The sequence below is a fragment of the Metopolophium dirhodum genome, chromosome 1 (genome assembly GCF_019925205.1).
Source record: "Metopolophium dirhodum isolate CAU chromosome 1, ASM1992520v1, whole genome shotgun sequence".
In the NCBI taxonomy this organism is placed as follows: Eukaryota; Metazoa; Arthropoda; class Insecta; order Hemiptera; family Aphididae; genus Metopolophium; species Metopolophium dirhodum.
In genome coordinates, this window is record NC_083560.1 from 141,017,890 (window position 1) to 141,039,252 (window position 21,363).

Sequence of the window (21,363 nt, forward strand, 5' to 3'; positions counted from 1 at the left end):
GTATGAATCTGTTACATTAAGTTTAACTGGAAATACAACTATATTATCCACGAATTATTTTCCATCTCTAAACGTTTACGAGGATTCAGAAATAGCTTTGTTATCTTTGCAAACATACAATTCATTTCCAAATATTATAAATCTAACTAATAACCGGCTGAGAATAAAATCAATTCCTCCAGATAGAAAAGTAAATATTCAATTTTTTGTGCCAGTCGAATGCTGTGACATAGAAGATATTAACAAATATATGGTAGAAGAGTTACCTCAAGCTAATAAAGTCTACGGAACAAAGCTAACATTCAATGTACGTATTGATCCTATCGATTTTAGAACGTATATAAAATGTAATGGAATACTACGCTTTGAGCATCCGTATAGTATAGCACCTGTTTTTGGGTATAGAAAGAAAGATTGTGGACCGTTTTATGAAGAACATCGATCGGATAAAGCTGCAAATTTAAACACATTTAATTCTATAAAAGTAATGTGTAATATAGCACATGGGTCATTCAACAACCAACTTCAAACCCATTCGATATATGAGTTTTTCCCGAGTGGGAGAAGAGGAACAAAGGTTGTTCAATCTCCGGTAAACCTTATATATTACCGATTAAACAAAACAGATATTAATTCAATTACTGTTCAGTTAGTTGACCAAAACAATAATCCAATTGACAATTTTAACGAAACGTTAACAGTTGTTCTGCATATTAAACGTCACGGATCTCATCATTAAATTTATATCTTAGATTTTGTAATGTATGAGTCAGTTACTTTAAGTTTAACTGGGAATGCTACCATATTATCTGTAAATTATTTTCCACCTATAGGCCTTTACGAGGACTCAGAAATAGCTTTGTTATGTTTACAGTCATTTAATTCGTTTCCAAATATTAATGATAATAATAATAAATTTTCTATACAAGTAGCTGAGAATGAAAACAATAATGATCCTATGATATGTTTTATTACATTGGAAGAGGGTTGTTATGAAATTGAAGATATTAAGCAACGAGTTAAGAAGCAAATAGATACCTATAATAGTAAAAACTTAACCAATTTAACATTCGACATTACGGTTGATCCTAACGATTTCAGATCGTATATAAAATGTAATGGGATACTACACTTTGAGTATCCGCATAGTATAGCACCTGTATTCGGTTTTGAAAAACGAGTATATAACCCATACAATGAAATTCTTCGATCAAAAAAAGCTGTCAATTTAAACACAATTAATTCTATAAAAGTAATGTGTAATATAGCTCAAGGATCATTCAACAACCATCTTCAAAGTCATTCGATTTATGAGTTTTTCCCGAGTGAAAAAACAGGATCTAAAGTTATACAGTCACTACCAAACTTAATATATTACAAATTGAATAAAACAAATATTGACTCGATAACCGTTCAGTTAGTAGATCAAGATCATAATCCGATTGATAATTTTGATGAGGCATTGACAATTGTGTTACATATTAAACGTTACGGGTCTTGAGATGGGATTAAAATTCAATATAAGTCCACTACTTCGGATCAGAACAACTAGTCATAAGACTAAAGTGCTACCAGTAACATCAAATAAAATAAAAAAATTGACAATGAAGAATAAAAAAATTTTACAAGCTCTGGGTTATCAATTGAAGCAAAATGCCTGAAAGTGATATTTTGGATATAACTTCACAGTACGAAACGGATTCTAAAATTACGAAAATTGAATATCATTCATACGCACCGTATACAACATCATTTAATAATAATGATGAAATACGTATATCAATCCAGCAAACGGATGTTTATCCATACCTACACGAAAGCTTCATTTTTTTGGAAGGAACAATTACTGATCCTACCAAAGTGAAACTATCTAATAACGGTTACTCTTACCTCTTCGAACAAATACGATTGGAAATCAATGGGATAGAAGTAGATAGCGCACGTGTTCTTGGAATCACTAGCTCGTTGAAAGGTTACTTATCCGGTACGCCAGACAACTACAATTGCTATGAAAATGCTGGCTGGAATTTTAAAAACGCAACACAATCGGAAAATGATAAAGGTGAATTTAGTGCTTGCATTCCATTGAAATATTGGTTAGGTTTATTTGAAAACTATAAAAGAATATTAGTGAATTCTACATTGGAATTAATATTAACCCGAAGTCATAGTGATTTAAATGCTTTACAAGTTAAAACTGGTGCAACTGCTACTGAAGGTAAAGTCGTTTTAAATAAAATTGTCTGGATGGTACCACATATCACTGTTGACGATGAAGAAAGATTAAAATTATTGAAACTTATAGAAAAAGAAAAAAGCCTATTTATCCCTTTTAGATCTTTTGAAACTTTTGAATATCCTGAACTTGGTACCACTAAAAAAGTTGTATGGAATTTGAAAACTGCATCAAAATTAGAAAAACCCCGATTTATCATAATTGGATTACAAAAAGGACGCAAAAATTTGATAACAAAAGATTGTAGTATATTTGACCATTGTAATTTAACAAACGTTAAAGTGTTTCTGAACTCGATAGTTTATCCGTACAATAATTTGAATTTAGATTTTACTAAAAATAATTTCACCTTATTATATAATATGTATACATCGTTTCAAGAATCGTACTATGAAAAAAGTATTCGTAACCCCATATTGAGTCCTTCTACTTTTCTGACAAACGCACCAATTATAGTCATCGATACTTCGAAACAGAACGATTCAGCCACTGCTTCAGCAGTAGATGTTCAATTGGAAATTGAAGCTTCAGAATCACTAGCAGGTGTGACTGCTTACTGTTTATTAATTCATGATAGAATTGTAGAATATGTACCTTTTACTAGAGAAGTAAGAAAACTTGTGTAAATATAATTAAGAATTAATTTATAACAATAAAAAAACTATTATTTATTAATTTGTAATATTTTCATTAAATATTATTTCAGTTTTATAGTAAGGTTTGATAAAAAATAATTTTGACTATAGTGTAAACAATTGATGTATATACACTAAATAATTTTGTGTAATGAATAAATAGGTTTACAACATGTGTGTAATCTCAGTAATGTGTGTCTCAGTAAATCGGTGACCCCCCGGAGGGATATCCAGATTAAGTCTTAATCATTACGTTACAACACGTCAATGAACTGTAAACATACAGATGTATACTACTAGCACGGGATAATAAGCGATCAGGTTTATATAAAAATTACACAATTGGTTAAGTACAATATTGTTTCAAATGATTTAGTTATACAAGATTCAAAAAATTAAAAACATAATTTTATAAGTTATAACACTAAATTTCAAAATTGAATGATCAAGTATAAAATACATCATTATTCTATATATTATTTATTTAATTTTATTTAATATTTACAAGGCCAATGTTCAATTACAATATAGAATAACGATATTAACAAAAGTATAATAATATTTACCAATTATAACATATTTTAAATAAATCAATATAACTAAAGTATATAAACATAAATAGACTTCTATATTTAATATAATAGGATCAATAAAAAGTAAAATTATATACATTTTGCTTCATCATCTTCATAGAACCGGCATATTACAATTTTTTAATTTATTATTAAATAATTACAGTATCATAAATCATATTACTTACAATTTAACATAATGAATCTCGACCAAAGTCAATCACAATACAATTATGTATATTATTATTTAATAATAAAAAATAAATAGAAATGAATCATACATAAAAGTTAATGATCAATGTTAGAATATTAAAATATATACATAGTTTTAACAAAAAGTTTGTAACCAAATTAAATAACATACATTTTCCATTTTTACAATTTATAAAATGTTCAATGAATTAAATATTATAACACTTTTAGAAATATTAAATTTGAAAAACAATGATTATTGTTATATTTTGTACATTAATATATTATAATATAAAAATTAAACAATTTGCTTCATGATTAGGTTACTATAGCTCCCTTAATTAATTTTATCATCGATAACGATTTGTCGAATAGCTAATTAGTTAAATGATTTACTATTTATAAAATACGTTTGTAATAAAACATATTCATAATTATTTTTGATTAGTTTAATTTATAATGTCCGTATGGTAAAGTGCAAATACCACCTTTTAATATGACACGTTTATCGTCATTTGCACTCAATACTATTTTTCTGGTTGTTTTGGAATAAACATTATGTTTTGTTGCCTGTATTGAGTTAATATCACAGTATGCATTAATTTGACTAGATTCACCATTTTGTGCATCCAAATGTGAGGAATTTTGTATACTGAACTTTGATAAAATATCTAAATAATGATTGACCGTCATATACTTGTCTCTAACATACTTTTTTACACCTTTTGCCTTTTTGTATTCAATACCACTTACTGTATAAGCATATAATTTGGGTCTTAGCGTTACAAATTGCGTCATAATTTCACTCTTCAATTCGTCTTTAAAATATCCTGGGGTGTTCTTATGTTTATCACTGTAACAAAAGTGACTAATTGGAAAATTAGAAGTATCAAAATGACTCAATAAATCAAATTTTAAATCATTAAAATAATTATTTGTTTTAATACGATATATTAATGAATCGGTATCAGTGTATAATAGTGATATTTTTTTTCCGTATTTATTTTTCATTACGTCATAATGGAAATTATAAATATAGGTTTTCGATATATCTAAAATAGAAAATCCCACGTAGATTGGTTTATCAAATTTAATCTTTTCTTTTTGAAAATGTAAAGACATTAACTCATTGCTATATATAGTTCTATCTATGAAATTAGGTTTTCTCATTAGCCTATGAGCTTTTCGATCATCTGATACCAACTTTATATCCAATCTTTTACGCGGATTCTCCATACATTTCCCATAGACACTATTCACGAGTAATTTCCAAAATTCATATTCAAACTTGTTTTTTGCCAAGACCCTCATACTAGTGCATTTATCAACATAAGGGGCTAACCATTTTGATTGATCAAACTTAATTATTTTATGAACTTTTACAACTTTTAATCCGTTGTGAATTGCCTGCTTTAACAATCTATAATGAACGACATAATTTGATTTATTATTTAAAGTTGTCAGCAGTTTAATAATCTTAGAATTAGGTGGACAACTATTGTGTGGCAAAAAAGGTAAATCGCTATGAATATCATGTAATTTTTCGGGGTAATCCACATCCACTTCCAGTATATAACCAATAGGTGCATCGTCATCTATAGTAGTAACGTCTAATATCAAATCATTATACCATTCAAAATTTTTGTATGGTAAACTTGCAAGCATTGATTTGCCGTATAAATTTACACAATCAAAATATGCCAAATAAATGTGTGGTTTTTTTTTGTTATAATTAATCCCATCAACATCTGGTAGATTAGCTCTGGCATAGCGTCTTACAGATTGGCATACCCCCCCTCTTATTCCATTCTCCATCATGAGTAACATCAAATAATCTGTTAATCTCTCAAGTTTAACTCCAGTAAAACTTAACATTGCGTCAAACGCAAAACCAGGTGCTGTCAAATAATAAGAGGCGTCTAAATTAAAAGTTTTCAAACAAATATCTCTAAAATTTTCAAATACATCAGCCAGAATCAATATGTCCGTTAATAAATATAAATCACTATATTCACCTAATGTTTTTATATTAAATTTCTCCCAAACATTGCATGCATGCATGTAATCTTTTTTTGAAATATGATCATCTGTTAACGAATTATAAAATTTAATTCTAGGTGGTAATGAGGTATCTTTAAGTTTTGAGTTGCAGTCTACATACTCATATGGAAATACACCTTTCCGAATAACTAAATCAATGTTTTCTAAAGGAAAATGATGGTTAATTTAACGGAATCTTGTTTTATCTTCGGCTAAATTAGTAGCTAAATTAGAGAGTGATTCTGACATGAACATAAAAGTGTCTACAAATTTTACATAAAATTTATCAAAAATTTGCTTACTAAAGGTCAAATATTTTTCACCCGAGTTTGGAATAATGCGTATGTCATTATCATTACAGCCTAAGGTGCGTACAATAAAATGACCGTCATACGATAAATTATGGAAATATACTGGTACAAATGATGGGTTTTGTGCCGAAAAATTACAATTTAAGCATAAAGCCCTTAAATATTTCCCTGTAAGATGTGAGTGGTCTCTAACTTTAAATACGGTTTCATTATTAAATGATCTCAAACATAGTTCACATTTTTTCGAATTAATATATTGACCTTCTTCCTTTTTTGTTAATTTATGCATTGATTTATTAGTATTATATAGATAATACATTTTGGTAGAAATATCAATTATAGTTAACATAAAATGCTTTGATGCATTTTTGCCTCTATAAATTATTGGATTTTTAGGAATTTTAAATTGTTTTACTAATTTTTTTGGGACGATGTTGTAATCAATTTTAACATATAGCCCATAACTCATGGGCTTATGATAATGCGTGTTTTTAGTATTGACCGTTATGATATTATTAGTGGGTTTTAAAAAGCATTCAAAATCGGCATAAATTACAATAGGAATTCGGTCAGCCCGATTATATTTATTAAAATATATAAATTTGTCATCATGTGGATCAATCATTACAGGCTTACAAAGTTTATGTTTTTGGCAGATTACTTTATGCCTATCGAGACCATGCTGCCCCCATGCCTTGTTTTTATTTGGTTTAACATTAAAAGTCGTAAAACATCGCTTGCAAATAATTATTTTACTTTCATGTTTTGTTCTTTGTGATCTAATCAGTCGTGAGAAATTAGCTATGTAACAATAATGTGTTGTTGGTTCATTTGAGAAAAAAAACAAATCATAATGATCGGATTTTTCGTTATTATTTATATGAAGTAGGTAAATTTGATTTTTATCATCACAACTATAAACATTAACGGATATGTTATTAATTTTTTCAAATTTTTTTATTTGATTGATTGGTGTAGGGTAATCAATACAATTAAAATTAAGACCACTTTTTTTTTCCAAAAAATTAAAATATTTAATACTAAAATTATTTTTATTTTTTTTTTCATTAAATTTTGATAAAATTGCATATTTAAAACATCTATTGTCATAATTCATTACGTTTATTATTGCTTTTTTATTATAAATTGATTGGGGTAATTTTATAAATGAGGAACCCCCTAGTAAATTTACTTTATTTGTTCTTAATTGGAGACCATCTAAACTAATTTGTCTCCAAGAAGAACCCTTCAACAGAAATGACTCTTGTTCATTTAATAATTTATCGAACATGTTTTTAAAAAGGGTAGAAAAATTTGAAGTAAAATAACATAAAACATTTGTTGTTTTAAATGCAACATCCCGAACTTCTCCCGTAATTAAATTTTCATATACTAAGTCTACAAATAAATTAAATTTATATGTGGATGAAGAACATAATTCTTTTAGTTTTGATTTTAATGAAGAAGAAGTAGAATTTAAAAATGACAATAAGTCAATAAGGTTTTCGTTGTTTTTATAATAAAAAGTTTTTGAGCGATTATTTTTAAATTTCTCAATTTCTACTAATTTTTGTCCAGTGATGTTTAATCGATTAATTTTTTTAATGCGGTTAAATTTTGGCATTTTTAACAATTAATTCAAAACCGCATTAAAATAAAATATATAATAACGTATTAAAATAAAATATCACTTATGTAGTTATGTATGAACTGTTGATTGAAGTAGATTGACGGTGCAATTGGTTATTGGAAATACTTGTATTACATAATCCTCTTCGGGTTCAGCATATAAATTGCGATTGTCACAGACAGTGACGTATTTTTGGCATGCCAAACACCTTCGTCTTTGACAATACATTTGTAGCACATTTATATCCTTAAACATAACATGGTACGCTTTTAAACTTAAATTTACAAGATTCGACTCAAAATACGCCTGATTGATATAATTGGCACGAATGAGCAAAATATATCGATAATATTATCATCAAATGAATATCGAACTTCCCTCACGACAAAAGCTGAATGCAACTGGCGAAAATATTCATAAACTTCACGTTCACTGTGAGTAAATGGATATTTTGCAATATGTTGTATTGTGATCGGTGGTATATGACTAATTACATTATCGAGGTTGTCGTCAGGTATCATATCTTTGCTAAAAATGAATAAAATGATTATATTTTAAAAATTAAAATGTTATAATTAATTAACTTACAATGAAATATTCTGCTCGCTGCATGCGGCGTTCTTGCATACCAGCTTGTTGAGTATTATTATTATTGATCTAATGAACCCCACTATTTAAGTAACATGGAAAAGCAGATTATAAACTGTATGCCAAAAATCGTTTGATATATCCATCACTTATTCGCACGGCACTATTTTTATTATTAGCACCTTATATGTTAATGTAAACATGAAATGCGATCAAATTTTAATTATAATCATTGATGTACAAAATACTAAAAATAAAAAATAGTGCAGTGCGAATAAGTGATGGATATATCAAACGAATTTTGGCATACAGTTTATAATCTGCTTTTCCACACATTAGCCAATGTCAAATATCTTTTAATTCCTCTGTTAATCGTTAAAAAACAATGTGTATATCAGTTTTTATTTATTACCAACACGGCACCTTATATCTTAATGTAAACATAAAATGCGATCAAATTTTAATTATAATCATTGATGTACAAAATACTAAAAATAAAAATAGTGCAGTGCGAATAAGTGATGGATATATCAAACGATTTTGGGCATACAGTTTATAATCTGCTTTTCCACACATTAGTCAATGCCAAATATCTTTTAATTTCTCTGTTTATCGTTAAAAACAATGTGTATATCAGTTTTTATTTATTACCAACACCATGTGTAACAGGCATTGACATGACTATTACTATATATCATAGATATTAATTTATATAAAATAAAGAGACCTAATGTGAATTTCATCAGTTAATTTTAAGCAATACGAGTGCATAGTAATAATGTCCGACATGAGTGTACAAAATTCGGCCGATGAAGAAATCAATGTAAGTACATTATTATAATAATTATAATATATTATTAATATACTTTAATTTAACACCATTTATTAACAATAAGTTTAAAACATAATCATTTAAATTTAGGATCATTATTCATATCGAAAAAATGTGCAAATGCAGAATTCTAAAAAACCCAAAATCACTATGAAAGCTAAACCAAAAAAACAGAAATTAATAATGGTCAACACAAGCGATCAAAATTCAGATGATGAAGAAATTGATGTATGTGCACCGGTATTATTATTATTATTATTATATCATAAACTTTTTTCTTAATTTCCTTACATTACACATCAATATGTTAAAAACATGGGTATATAAATTTAGGAACTTTATAATCATCGGAAAAATGAGCAAATGCAGAATTCTAAAAAACCTGAAACCGTTATAAAACCTAAACCAAAAAAACAGAAAGTAAAATATTCCATATTTTAATAATAATATATTTATCAATTTAATATTGATTTTAGTTTCAGTCGCATTTATTAAAACTGGAACAAGAATATAATGGTTTAACAACTATGGTTAATGAAAACTGCATACGCGTAAAAAAATCAGATGGTGGAAATTTTTGTATCAAAATACCCGAAATCAAAACAGCAAGTGATTATTTGGTTATTCAAAAATACAAAACATCGGACATGGAAAAAGTAGAGTCAAAAGACAGGTAACTATTAATATTTTGTATAAACAGAGTATATTAAGATTTACACTAGGTATCATTAAAATGAATAAGAAAAAAAAAAAATTAAGTACAATATTTGTAAATTATTGGGGAAACATATCATGCCATAGTACTATTTTATAACCTAAATAGGCACGATGCTTACAACCAAGCAATTTTGTGAATATAGGTATGATGATGTTTCGTCGTTGATACTAATAATATTCACACAGTATGTAAAATATTTAACTGCTCAACAATTGTGTCATCTAGTTTATTTGATAAAATATTTATGATAATATGAAAATATATGCATTTATAATATACAATCATTAATTTGTTTTAATAGATGGAAAACCTCAACGTTCAACGCAAAAACTATGCTGAACGAAAAAGATAAAGCTGACAATACAATAATATCGGCATTTAATAATTTGCAAGATTTATTAATGGATAAATTTATGTGTAACAACAACAAAAAAATTGAATCTTATAAATAATAACTATATGTTTATATTATTATAGTTTCACTAAATGAAACCCGTCATTAATATTTGTGTATTTTTTATTTATTACCAAACGGTTAAAATATTTGTATTCAATTTTATTTTAGAAAGCTTACATTTGATTCAATAATTTATACAATATGATTATATTATGGAAAATATTTTGGTTTATTTTAACCAGTTAACATTTAAGATTATTTATAATATATAATATATTAATTATATTATTATCATTTATTATTAAATAAAGGTATGCATTTGACAAAATAAATAATGTTTATTATGAAGGTATAATCTAATTATTAAATAGTAAGCTTGTCGTATATCATGATTATTTTGGTTTTATTGGCTGGTTATATCAGGCTTTAGTATAATGTCTGCAAACGTTTCGTGATGGATTTGTTGTAATTCAAGTAAAAATGACTTTTCTTCATCCTTCAGGTCATTCATTTTGAAATTATAATCTTTAATATATGTACTGATAAAATCACTTCTAATACAATCAGGTGATAAATATAAAATATCATACTTGATAATTATACATGCATTATTGAAAACAGTCTGATACGCCACTAATTTATTTGATAACTCTATGATATTTGCATTTATACATGTTTCCAATAATTTCAATCGATTTAAATTATCACTGGATAATGTGATTCTGTTATTATTATGATGTAAATTAACTGATTCAGATTTTGCACATATTTTATAATAAAAATTATTATCTAAATGTAATCGTTTTGAATGTTGAACAGTGGATAAAGAACAAACAATTATATTAAAACTATCATCAGATATAAACTTATTCCATTGAAATACATTTAGTATTAGATATCGTTTAGTTACGTTACACATGAATAAAATAATAACAGATAAAGGTTGATCAACTAGGTATCCAATATAAATGTTTTTTTTATTCTGTTGATGTATGCTGAATATTGATTTGACTACTACGGCGTCCATGATGTGTGCAGTATTGATTTAATTATTGAATTCAAGATGATAATATTTTGGTTTGGATTTCAGTATAGTGAATCTTCTATGTGCCTTCAATGTTTGGCAGAGTTGACGTACCTATTGATTGATTTTTATCGATTGAAATATATGTTCCAATTTTAATTAAATTATTAGTACCTTAACAAATAAATAAAATACAGCATAGTCAACACTACTACACTGTAAAAACACAACTAAAATAAAATCAAAAAAAAGTCAAATATAGTGTGTTGGATAACAGTTTGATCACATTATGAAAGTTAAAAAGTGATTATTTAACTAATGATTTTTGTTTATTGATCAATATTTTTTTCAAATCGGTAAACAGATAATTGATAACAATGCACAAACATGTATCAGGTCCGCAATCACAATTTTGATTTGACCACGCACATAAAGTAAAATGATTATTGTTTTTTTCTGTTCCACATTTAATAGCGTGGCTTTTTAATTTTGATAATAATGTATACAATTCAGCTAATTCCTTGTAACAAAAATGTGATGGATGAATTATACCCATTTCTGAAATGTCTCTTTCAATTTCTTTTAATAAGTCCATTGTAAAAATAACGCACAATTCAACGGTTACTAATAAACTGATACAGATTAAGTTGTGCGTTATTATATAACATATTATAAACAGTTATTACAAAATCTAATAACCCGAAAATTGAAACATAATATATTATAAAATTAAAAATTACAGTTTATGAATAAAAACATGAAAAAAAAAAACAAAAAAAATGTAGACCCATGGTATAGTGGACTATGACACTGGGTGTAGTATTAACATACATACTTACCCTAAATTTAAATTTATCAAACTCTACACTCAACGCCTTAGCCCACTAGGCCATGAGTCTACAAGTTATTTAATTACTATTTTTGTATATAAGTTAAAATAATGAAAAAATTAAAAAGTAAGATAAAAATGGAAACAGTAAATATATTTGTATGGGCCAAAAAATAATAATAATCACTTGTTGTGAAACTGAGTAAAATTTGAATTGAAAAAATTAAGCAGTATAAACTGGGATAGAAAGCAGCCAAAAATCTGATCGACCAAGCGGGAAAGTTGTGGATACACGTTTTTAAATCTCCCTGTAATTGTAAAAACTGGGATAGTAAGCACCCACAAATCTGATCGTCCAAGTGGAAAAGTCGTGGATATCCGTTTTTAAATCTCCCTGGAACAGTAAAAAACTGGAAACAGTAAATATATTTGTATGGGCAAAAAATAATAATAATCACTTGTTGTGAAACTGAGTAAATATCTTTTTTTTTTTTGGGTAAAATTTAAATTGGAAAAATTAAATAGTGTAAACTGGGATAGAAAGCAGCCAAAAATCTGTTCATCCAAGGGGGAAAGTCGTGGATAACCATTTTTAAATCACCCTGGAACAGTAAAAAACTGGGGTAGTAAGCACCCACAAATCTGATCGTTCAAGGGGGAAAGTCGTGGATAACCGTTTTTAAATCTCCCTGTAATTGTAAAAACTGGGATAGAACCTACATATACTACCTACTTAAGTGAACAATTTGAGACAGCTGTGTAAAAAATTGTGTTTTTAGTAAATAATTATTAACTAACCCGCTGGTATGGTTTGCATCCTGTGTTGCGGGTTGATTGGATTCGTATCGTAGATGACCAGATTAATGTCTCTTGGCGGACGACCCCCTTCACCTACGAACACGGCCGCAACTTCGTTTGCGGTAGGCAGGTTGTTTCGCCCGTCGTCCCGGGCCGCATCTCGGACAAAATGCATCGTCACTGGCCTAGGTCGCACACCTGCGGGATCGACGTCGGCTAGGTCTCTTTCTGCCAGCCACACCTCACGCATGTTCCTGGAACAAATATAGACATGTATATTTTTATACTTAGACAGACTCCATTTAACTGCATTTAACTCTATAATTGTATAATTAACATAATACATAATAATAAATATATATATTATAAATGTGTGTGAAGTGTAGTAAGCTTAGGAGACCACATAGGTTAGGTAATAACAATAAAACCTATACTTCATATAAATCCAAGCATTAAATTAGTAATATATTTTGGTATAATTATGATATAATAATAAAAACGTCCCAGCCCTAAGTTATATTTAATGTTACCTATATCATTCATAAGTACATATAACTCTGTTGGTAGCAGAGTAAAATTATAATAAACACATAAAATACATATAATATTTAATATAATTTAAGTAATAAAGTAAAATTTTTTGCATTGTATACTATTTTGAATCAACATTAAGTAATAACTGCAGTATATTGGTAGCTGTGAGTGTCTAATATCAACGTAATATCTAGTTTGACAGTTAACATAGTTAGTTTATTGGTTACAGTGTGTAATTTTTTTTGTTTTTTCTGTCTACTTTGAGAAAGGTATCTGTAAAAGAAATTTACTCTAAGGGGCAATTTATATTCCTAATGTTAATAAATACAATAAATTTATATCTTACTTAAAAGCCATTGCGTACGGATTTACGTCTCGCAGAAAACCGTCCAATAGTCCCATCACAACTACGGACAGTTCACGATGATTTCTCTGCAGAGCCATCCCAACGCAGGGGGCGTTGGCCTCTGCGGACTCGAGGAAATACAACTGACAGTAGTTGGCATCTACTCGGTCAACGGCCACGTCATTATTTATCCTCTGATAAGTTTGGCCTTAGATACACATTGTTCGCGGTCCACGCCCTCGCAAACGCCTGTCGTCTGTGCCACAGCTAAACGCAGCGAATGCCAGGGCGTTGTTGTACCGGCGAATGTCGTCTCGGAATCTACGACCATCCTGTGAATCTCCAATCAACAAACTCATTAGTAAAAAAGGGGCGGGCAACAACGCGTGTTGTCCTGCACCGGTCACTTGACCGTTGTTACAGCAAGTGGAGAAGTGCATATTGGCACCCTGGCCCACAACCTCGCCTTCGAAGTGGCGGGCGTTACACTGTGTGCAGATTCTGTTTAACGCGCCCGCGTTGTGCTGCTCTGGAAGTGGGTGTGTCACGCCTGCCGGCCTGTCAATTATTGGCGCACGCCCTCGGGGTTGTTCACCCACGGCAAGTGGTCGGAACTGCAATTTAAATGATAAATTTATCTATGGTTTTTTTTATAAGTAAGACATATTTACTGACCTCTTCGTCGACGTCTGGCTGCAACTCGTCGAGCATGTCCACAAACTCCAGTTCCGCTTGCACTTCGTCCATCTGCACTTCTACCACTTCCACGTCATCCCCTCCGTCCATCTGGACTTCTACCACTTCCACGTCATCCCCTCCGTCCATCTGGACCTCAACAAATTCCACGTCCTCCACCACTTCCATCTGGACTACCTCGTCCTCCACTTCCTCCACACCTTCCATCAGGACCTCGACAAATTCCATGTCCTCCACCACCTCCACTCCTTCCACATCATCCCCTACATCCACTGGGACACCAACGACTTCCACGTACTCCACACCCTCCACTGGGACGCCGACGATCTCCACGTCCTCCCTCTCTTCCATCTCGACGTCCCCAAGCACCTAAAAGTTAGGTTGAGTTTAGAGTAGGTACAATTGTATTGATAATTCTATATAATTATAATAATAACAACAATAATTATTGCTATCTATGACAGTAAGCGTAGGTACCTATAATATGCAATAAGTGAATTTATATGAAATAAGGTTTATGTCACACAAATAAAAGCATACATGTTTTGGTTCAAATTTTTTTTTAAATAGTTACAAAATAATGTTTAGCTGAATGTGATCAAGTCACACCTATATACAAGCCCTGCCTAACCTAACCTTAATACAATCTTTTATGATAACATTGCAGTAGGTATATTGAATAGGTAGGTAATAGTAGGTATACTGAATTTTGTTACAGTGAAATAAATAAATTTAAACTTAAAATTAAAACTTTGGTTGAATGAAGTGAGCTGTATATTGAACGCCATAACTATATCAAATATTGGCAATAAGGTTTATAGAATTTTTTTGCTGTTGTCATTTCGTACTGGTAGTACAGTGTACCTACACACTTTATTTGAAATAAAATTAGTTATAAAATCATGTGATAATTATAAACCATCAGCACAGCAAGTAGGCTATTGGATTTGGTTTGCAGTCTAGTGAAGTATCAAACTGTAGCCACTGTGAAATACCGCCCACATGGGTAAATTGAAATAATAAACACATTTTAATGCACAAAAGTTGATGTAGTAGGTAACATTTAAAATAAAGTGAGATAATTGTAACTTAAACCTAGGTCAGTAGTAAGTAGTGAGTAGTAGTAGTGGTAGTAATATTAAGAACAGTGTGAGGAAACGTTTAAGTGTTTTGTTTATTGGTTGTAAACACCCATAATAAAAGTGAAAATACAGTGAGTTAACTGGAAATTACACTACCCATTGCGTATGAGTAGATAATATACAGTTTAACATGACATTTTGAAATGAAAATTGTCCAACTGAACAACATTATATAGGTTGTATTAGTTACCTAATGAATCACAATAAGATTGACCCAGTGTTTAATATGCAATGAAACAGCAATGTTGTTCGTAATTGTTTAAAGAATAAAAGCAATAACAAAAAAAGATTATAATTTTATACAGAATGCAAGTAGGCTATTGGATTTGGTTTGCAGTCTAGTAAAGTATCAAACTGTAGCCACTGTGAAATACCTACCACATGGGTGTATATAAATAATAAACACATGATAATGCACACCGTAGTAAAAGTTGATGTATTAGGTAATATTTAAAACTAAGTGAGATAATTGTAACTCACACTACCTACAATTGTGTATGAGTGGACAATGACTTACATTTTAAAAATGTATTGTACTCTTTAACAGTAAGTGTCATATGCAATAAGTGCATTTATATTAAATCACATGATAAGTTGAATATAAGGTTTATGTTACACTAATAGAAGCATACATGATATGATTCAAATTATTTTTTAAAGAGTCTTCAATGTGATAAAATTAAGTACACCTATCAAATAATACACAGGGTGCACAGTGTACATATTTTATTTTAAACAAAGTTAGTAATACAAATAAAGTCAAGAAAGTATTGAAATAATTTTACTGTATAACAGTAAGTGTTAAAGTGAAATTGCATGATAATTTAAGGTTTATGATACACCCATAAAAATATACATGTTATAGTAAGTCTAAGTCTGAGAGTACCACATGTGAAATGATAAAATACCTATCTAGTACCCAACTTACAAATAAAGGAGAGTAAACCTAGGTCAGTAGTAAGTAGTGAGTGGTGGTAATATTAAGAAGTGTGTTAAGTATTTTGTTTATTGGTTGTAAACACCCATAATAAAAGTGAAAATACAGTGTGTTAACTGGAAATTACACTACCCATTGCGTATGAGTAGATAATATACAGTTTAACATGACATTTTGAAATGAAAATTGTCCAACTGAACAACATTATATAGGTTGTATTAGTTACCTAATGAATCACAATAAGATTGACCCAGTGTTTAATATGCAATGAAACAGCAATGTTGTTCGTAATTGTTTAAAGAATAAAAGCAATAACAAAAAAAGATTATAATTTTATATAGAATGCAAGTAGGCTATTGGATTTGGTTTGCAGTCTAGTAAAGTATCAAACTGTAGCCACTGTGAAATACCTACCACATGGGTGTATATAAATAATAAACACATGATAATGCACACCGTAGTAAAAGTTGATGTATTAGGTAATATTTAAAACTAAGTGAGATAATTGTAACTCACACTACCTACAATTGTGTATGAGTGGACAATGACTTACATTTTAAAAATGTATTGTACTCTTTAACAGTAAGTGTCATATGCAATAAGTGCATTTATATTAAATCACATGATAAGTTGAATATAATAAGGTTTATGTTACACTAATAGAAGCATACATGATATGATTCTAATTATTTTTTAAAGAGTCTTCAATGTGATTAAATTAAGTACACCTACCAAATAATACACAGGGTGCACAGTGTACATATTTTATTTTAAACAAAGTTAGTCATACAAATAAAGTCAAGAAAGTATTGAAATAATCTTACTGTATAACAGTAAGGCTCGTTTCACACTTATACGGTTCGATTCGGTTCGGTGCGTATTCGATTCGTTTTCGGTAGCGCCTAAAACGAATGAAAACTCTTCACACACACTCGGTTAGTATAAGGTTTGATTTCACGACCGAATCATCGAATACGCAGTCACTCACTTTTCCCACAATGCTCACTATGGAGAAAAGACAAATAGCTGCCATGTTATTTCTCTATAGAAGAATGAAAAAACGAAAGAGGAATAATCGGCTGCACTGGGTACACCCTATCCTCACCAAACGGGTGGAATTTGGTGCATTTTATACCCTTTTTCCAAAATTAAGGGAGCACGAAGACAAATTTTCAAATTATTTTAGGATGTCTACGACATCATTTGATGAATTACATTTGAAGTTAAAGGACTGTATTCAACGCCAAGATACATTTATGCGCGAATGTATTCAACCAGTTCAGATGTTAGCCATCACTTTGAGGTAAGTCAATAAGATCAATTATTAGAATGAACAATTAAACAGAAATACATTTATTTTGAAATAAAATAATATTTTGATAATTATATTTTGAAATTACAAATAAATAACGAAATTAAATATTATAATTATATAATATAATATATTTGGTTACATATTTCAATTTAAATTAAATAAATAATCTGAACTATCATCGGAAACCGAATGGGAGCTGTAGCTAGGGTTTGGGCTTGAAAGATAGTGGGCAGTTTTCTCATAGTATTGACCAGCGGATATTTGCGGTTCAGTTTGTAGCTGGGAAACTGAACTACTACATAAAGGTGGATGATGTTGGTTGTAGACCGGTTGTGTCTGCTGCTGATACTTCCGCTCCCTGATGTTCTTAACGATTTTCAATACCTCCATTTGAAAATCAATTGTATCAAATTCATTAAAATCTTCAAGAGAAGGGAGTAATCCTTTGAAAAATGAGAGGTGCCGATTTACTGGTTCTCTTAAGGCTGAAATCATTTCTAATTCAACAGGATCCATTTTTCGTTTCTTGGTAACGGGTTTTTTGAAAGGTGATTTAGGTTTTTCAGCCGCTCCATCACTCGATGTACTTGGAACTTGTTCCACAGGGTTCTCTCCTGTTTCAACCATGGCATCCTCATCACCACAATCGTCAATATTTTGTGACAAAGTGTCTTCTGTATTTCTTTCTTCGAATATTTTGTCAAGGAATTGCAACTGAGATGAATAAACGTAGGCTTTTACTTTTACCACCCCAGATCCCGATTTCTTAGCAGCCTTAGTTTTTCCTAATGATTTTCGGTACGAGTCTCTCACTTGCGTCCACTTTTTTAGAACATGTTTACCTACAAATAAGTATTGAAGTAACTAACTAATCGAAAAATATATAATTTCACTATTCAATGTTTAGATGCGATATTTTTAATTCTATTTATAATTTTTTTATCATACTTATATTGTATTTATTGATTAATTTATGTTGTGTCAAAAAAAAATAAAGGCATAAAAACGTTGACTTAAAAAAAAAATTAGAAATGTAAAAATGCATACATAGGTACAGGCGGTACAGCTATTTAATACAAACCAACATATGATATGAATATATAAAATATAAGTATTATATGTATTCCTCATTTATTTTTTTATAAAGTATTAATCTAAAACAATTTTCTGTGAACATTTTTAATAAAAAAGTAATTTATTTTAATTTTAATTTTTCTAATTAAAATTTTTTTTTTATCTATTTTAGGTACTTGGCTAGTGGTTGCTCTTTCGTGGATTTGCATTATACTTTTCTCCTCGGGGTTTCAACTATCAGCAAGATTGTTAGAGTAGTTTGCTGTGCTATCTGGTCAGTGCTACGATTAGAATGCATCCCAGAGCCAGATAAAGACAAATGGAAATCAATTGCCCAGAAATTCGAAACTCGCGCCAACTTTCCAAATTGTATTGGTGCAGTTGACGGTAAACACGTCAGAATAGTCCATCCCCTAAATTCGATGCATATAAATTATAAAGGATATTCATCTATAGTTCTGATGGCTGTAGCCGATGCAGATTACCGATTTGTGTACGCAAATATTGGAGCGTATGGAAAGGACTGCGATTCTAACGTTTTTCAAAAATGTCAATTGTGGAGATCTATTGTTAACGGCACCATGGATATACCTGAAGAAAAGTGTCTTCCAGGCTCGCAAGACAAAAAAATTCCTTATTATCTAGTAGGAGATGAGGCTTTTGGTTTACATAAGCATCTCCTAAAACCGTACGGTGGACATAGTTTAACAATCAAGAAGAGGATATTCAACTATCGGTTATCTAGAGCACGCAGGTTCGTGGAATGTACGTTTGGAATATTAAGCAACAAATGGAGAATCTTCCATCGTGCAATTAACTTAGATCCAGACTTTGCTACGGATATAGTGAAAGCTTGTGTAGTTTTACATAATTTCGTACGCGACCGAGACGGCTTTGAAACGGAAGATATGTTGTCTATTGCAGGACTTGAAAGTGACCCAGGAAATCCCCCAGGGGAAATGAGAAGAAATCAGGCAACAGCCTCAGCCAAAAATGTAAGAGATGTACTCAGTAATTACTTCATGACTGAGAATGGTTCAGTCCCTTGGCAGTTTTCAAAAATCTAAATATGTTTAATTATATTTTAATAAAAATAAAATGATATAAAATATAATACTGTATTTATTCATTTATATTGTATTCAATTTTAAAATTAAACTATTAAAAATATTAATACGGATATTTGAAATTAAATAATATAAATAAAATAATAACTAATAAGAAATAACTACATAGTGCCCATAGTGGCTTATACTACTTAGTAGCATAAAGTACGGGCATAGTACTTTAGTAGTTAATGATACAAATTATAATTATTTATAAATCAAACTATTAAAACCATTATTTTTCGTATAAACAGGATAAATATTATTAAGATATTAGTTTTAAGGGTTTCCCATAATATAATGTTTTTATTTTTCAGAAAATCAGTTAAAAATATAAACAATTATTTATAATGTTACATGCCAAAAATAGCTTATACTAAAATCCAATATAATTATAAATTTAGAAAGTACTCATAAAATATTTTAAATAATCTTAATACTCGACGGAAATAAAATATGCAATACCTACGTACCGATATCATTTTTTTTAGAGTCGTCAAAATCTTCGTAGCCGTCTACGATTTCCGTACAAACAGCTTTCCATGCTTCCAGCGTCTTAAATTTATCTTTATACTTTTCACTTGTTTTGTCCCACAGCACTACACGTGATTGGACTGATGTAATCAGCCGCTCAATATCAATGTCAAGTGAATCAGACATTGCCAAATGTAAATTACAAAATTTAAAATGAGAAAATGAAAATGAAATAATATTTTCCCTTGCCGAAAACGTGACCGAACCGAAACTAAACCGTATGTGTGTAAACGACTAATTGCTTTTGTGAACTCTGGACCCGAATGGAAACCGAACGAAACCGATTCGTGTCGAGGGGCTTTTCGGTTCTATCAGTTATCTATTAGGTACCGAACACACACCGTATCACCGTTTCACACTTTTCCGGCGGCTTCCGAAAACGAATCGAATACGCACCGAACCGAATCGAACCGTATAAGTTCGAAAGTGAAATTTAAAGTGAAATTGCATGATAATTTAAGGTTTATGATACACCCATAAAAGTATACATGTTATAGTAAGTCTAAGAGTACCACATGTGAAATGATAAAATACCTATCTAGTACCCAAGGTCAGTAGTAAGTAGTGAGTGGTGGTAATATTAAGAAGTGTGTGAAGTATCTTGTTTATTGGTTGTGAATACCCATAATAAAAGTTAAAATACAGTGAGTTAACTGTAACTTACACTACCCATTGTATATGAGTAGATAATATACAGTTTAACATGACATTTTGATAGAAAAAAGTCCAATTGAACAACATTATATAATATAGTTTAACACAGAATGTTAACCAACAACAATAAAAGTACCTATTGTATTTGGTTTGCAGTCTAGTAAAGCATCAAACTGTAGCCGCTGTGAAATAATAAACACATGTGATATTTTAATGCACACCG

General features: G+C 29.9%; 4 protein-coding genes across 7 annotated transcripts; 2 read left to right on the plus strand and 2 right to left on the minus strand.

The window, feature by feature from the left end:
- Positions 1-3,392: 3,392 nt before the first annotated feature.
- Positions 3,393-5,855, minus strand: LOC132937258 (uncharacterized). Its single transcript, XM_061004091.1, has 2 exons — positions 4,389-5,855; positions 3,393-4,306 (listed from the first exon to the last, which is right to left on the minus strand). Exons 1-2 carry the CDS (start codon positions 5,694-5,696, stop codon positions 4,163-4,165), a joined length of 1,452 nt encoding a protein of 483 aa, XP_060860074.1. The 5' UTR covers positions 5,697-5,855; the 3' UTR covers positions 3,393-4,162.
- Positions 5,856-8,671: 2,816 nt separating this feature from the next.
- LOC132935454 (uncharacterized) lies at positions 8,672-10,499 on the plus strand. 4 transcript variants are annotated; one of them, XM_061002005.1, is made up of 5 exons: positions 8,674-9,027; positions 9,127-9,276; positions 9,370-9,456; positions 9,513-9,709; positions 10,056-10,496. In XM_061002005.1, the coding sequence occupies exons 1-5, from the start codon at positions 8,983-8,985 to the stop codon at positions 10,204-10,206; spliced, it is 630 nt and encodes a 209-aa protein (XP_060857988.1). In that variant the 5' UTR covers positions 8,674-8,982; the 3' UTR covers positions 10,207-10,496. The 4 variants fall into 4 exon arrangements, with proteins under 4 accessions (XP_060857991.1, XP_060857988.1, XP_060857989.1 ...); XM_061002006.1 differs by having other exon boundaries at positions 8,681-9,027; positions 9,127-9,264; positions 10,056-10,491; XM_061002008.1 differs by lacking the exon at positions 9,370-9,456 and having other exon boundaries at positions 8,672-9,027; positions 10,056-10,499.
- Positions 10,500-17,340: 6,841 nt separating this feature from the next.
- LOC132935459 (uncharacterized) lies at positions 17,341-20,009 on the plus strand. The gene is made up of 2 exons (XM_061002019.1): positions 17,341-17,760; positions 19,019-20,009. The coding sequence occupies exons 1-2, from the start codon at positions 17,369-17,371 to the stop codon at positions 19,911-19,913; spliced, it is 1,287 nt and encodes a 428-aa protein (XP_060858002.1). The 5' UTR covers positions 17,341-17,368; the 3' UTR covers positions 19,914-20,009.
- On the minus strand, positions 17,757-20,889 carry LOC132935460 (uncharacterized). The gene is made up of 2 exons (XM_061002020.1): positions 20,426-20,889; positions 17,757-18,614 (listed from the first exon to the last, which is right to left on the minus strand). The coding sequence occupies exons 1-2, from the start codon at positions 20,610-20,612 to the stop codon at positions 17,917-17,919; spliced, it is 885 nt and encodes a 294-aa protein (XP_060858003.1). The 5' UTR covers positions 20,613-20,889; the 3' UTR covers positions 17,757-17,916.
- Between the last annotated feature and the right edge of the window lie 474 nt (positions 20,890-21,363).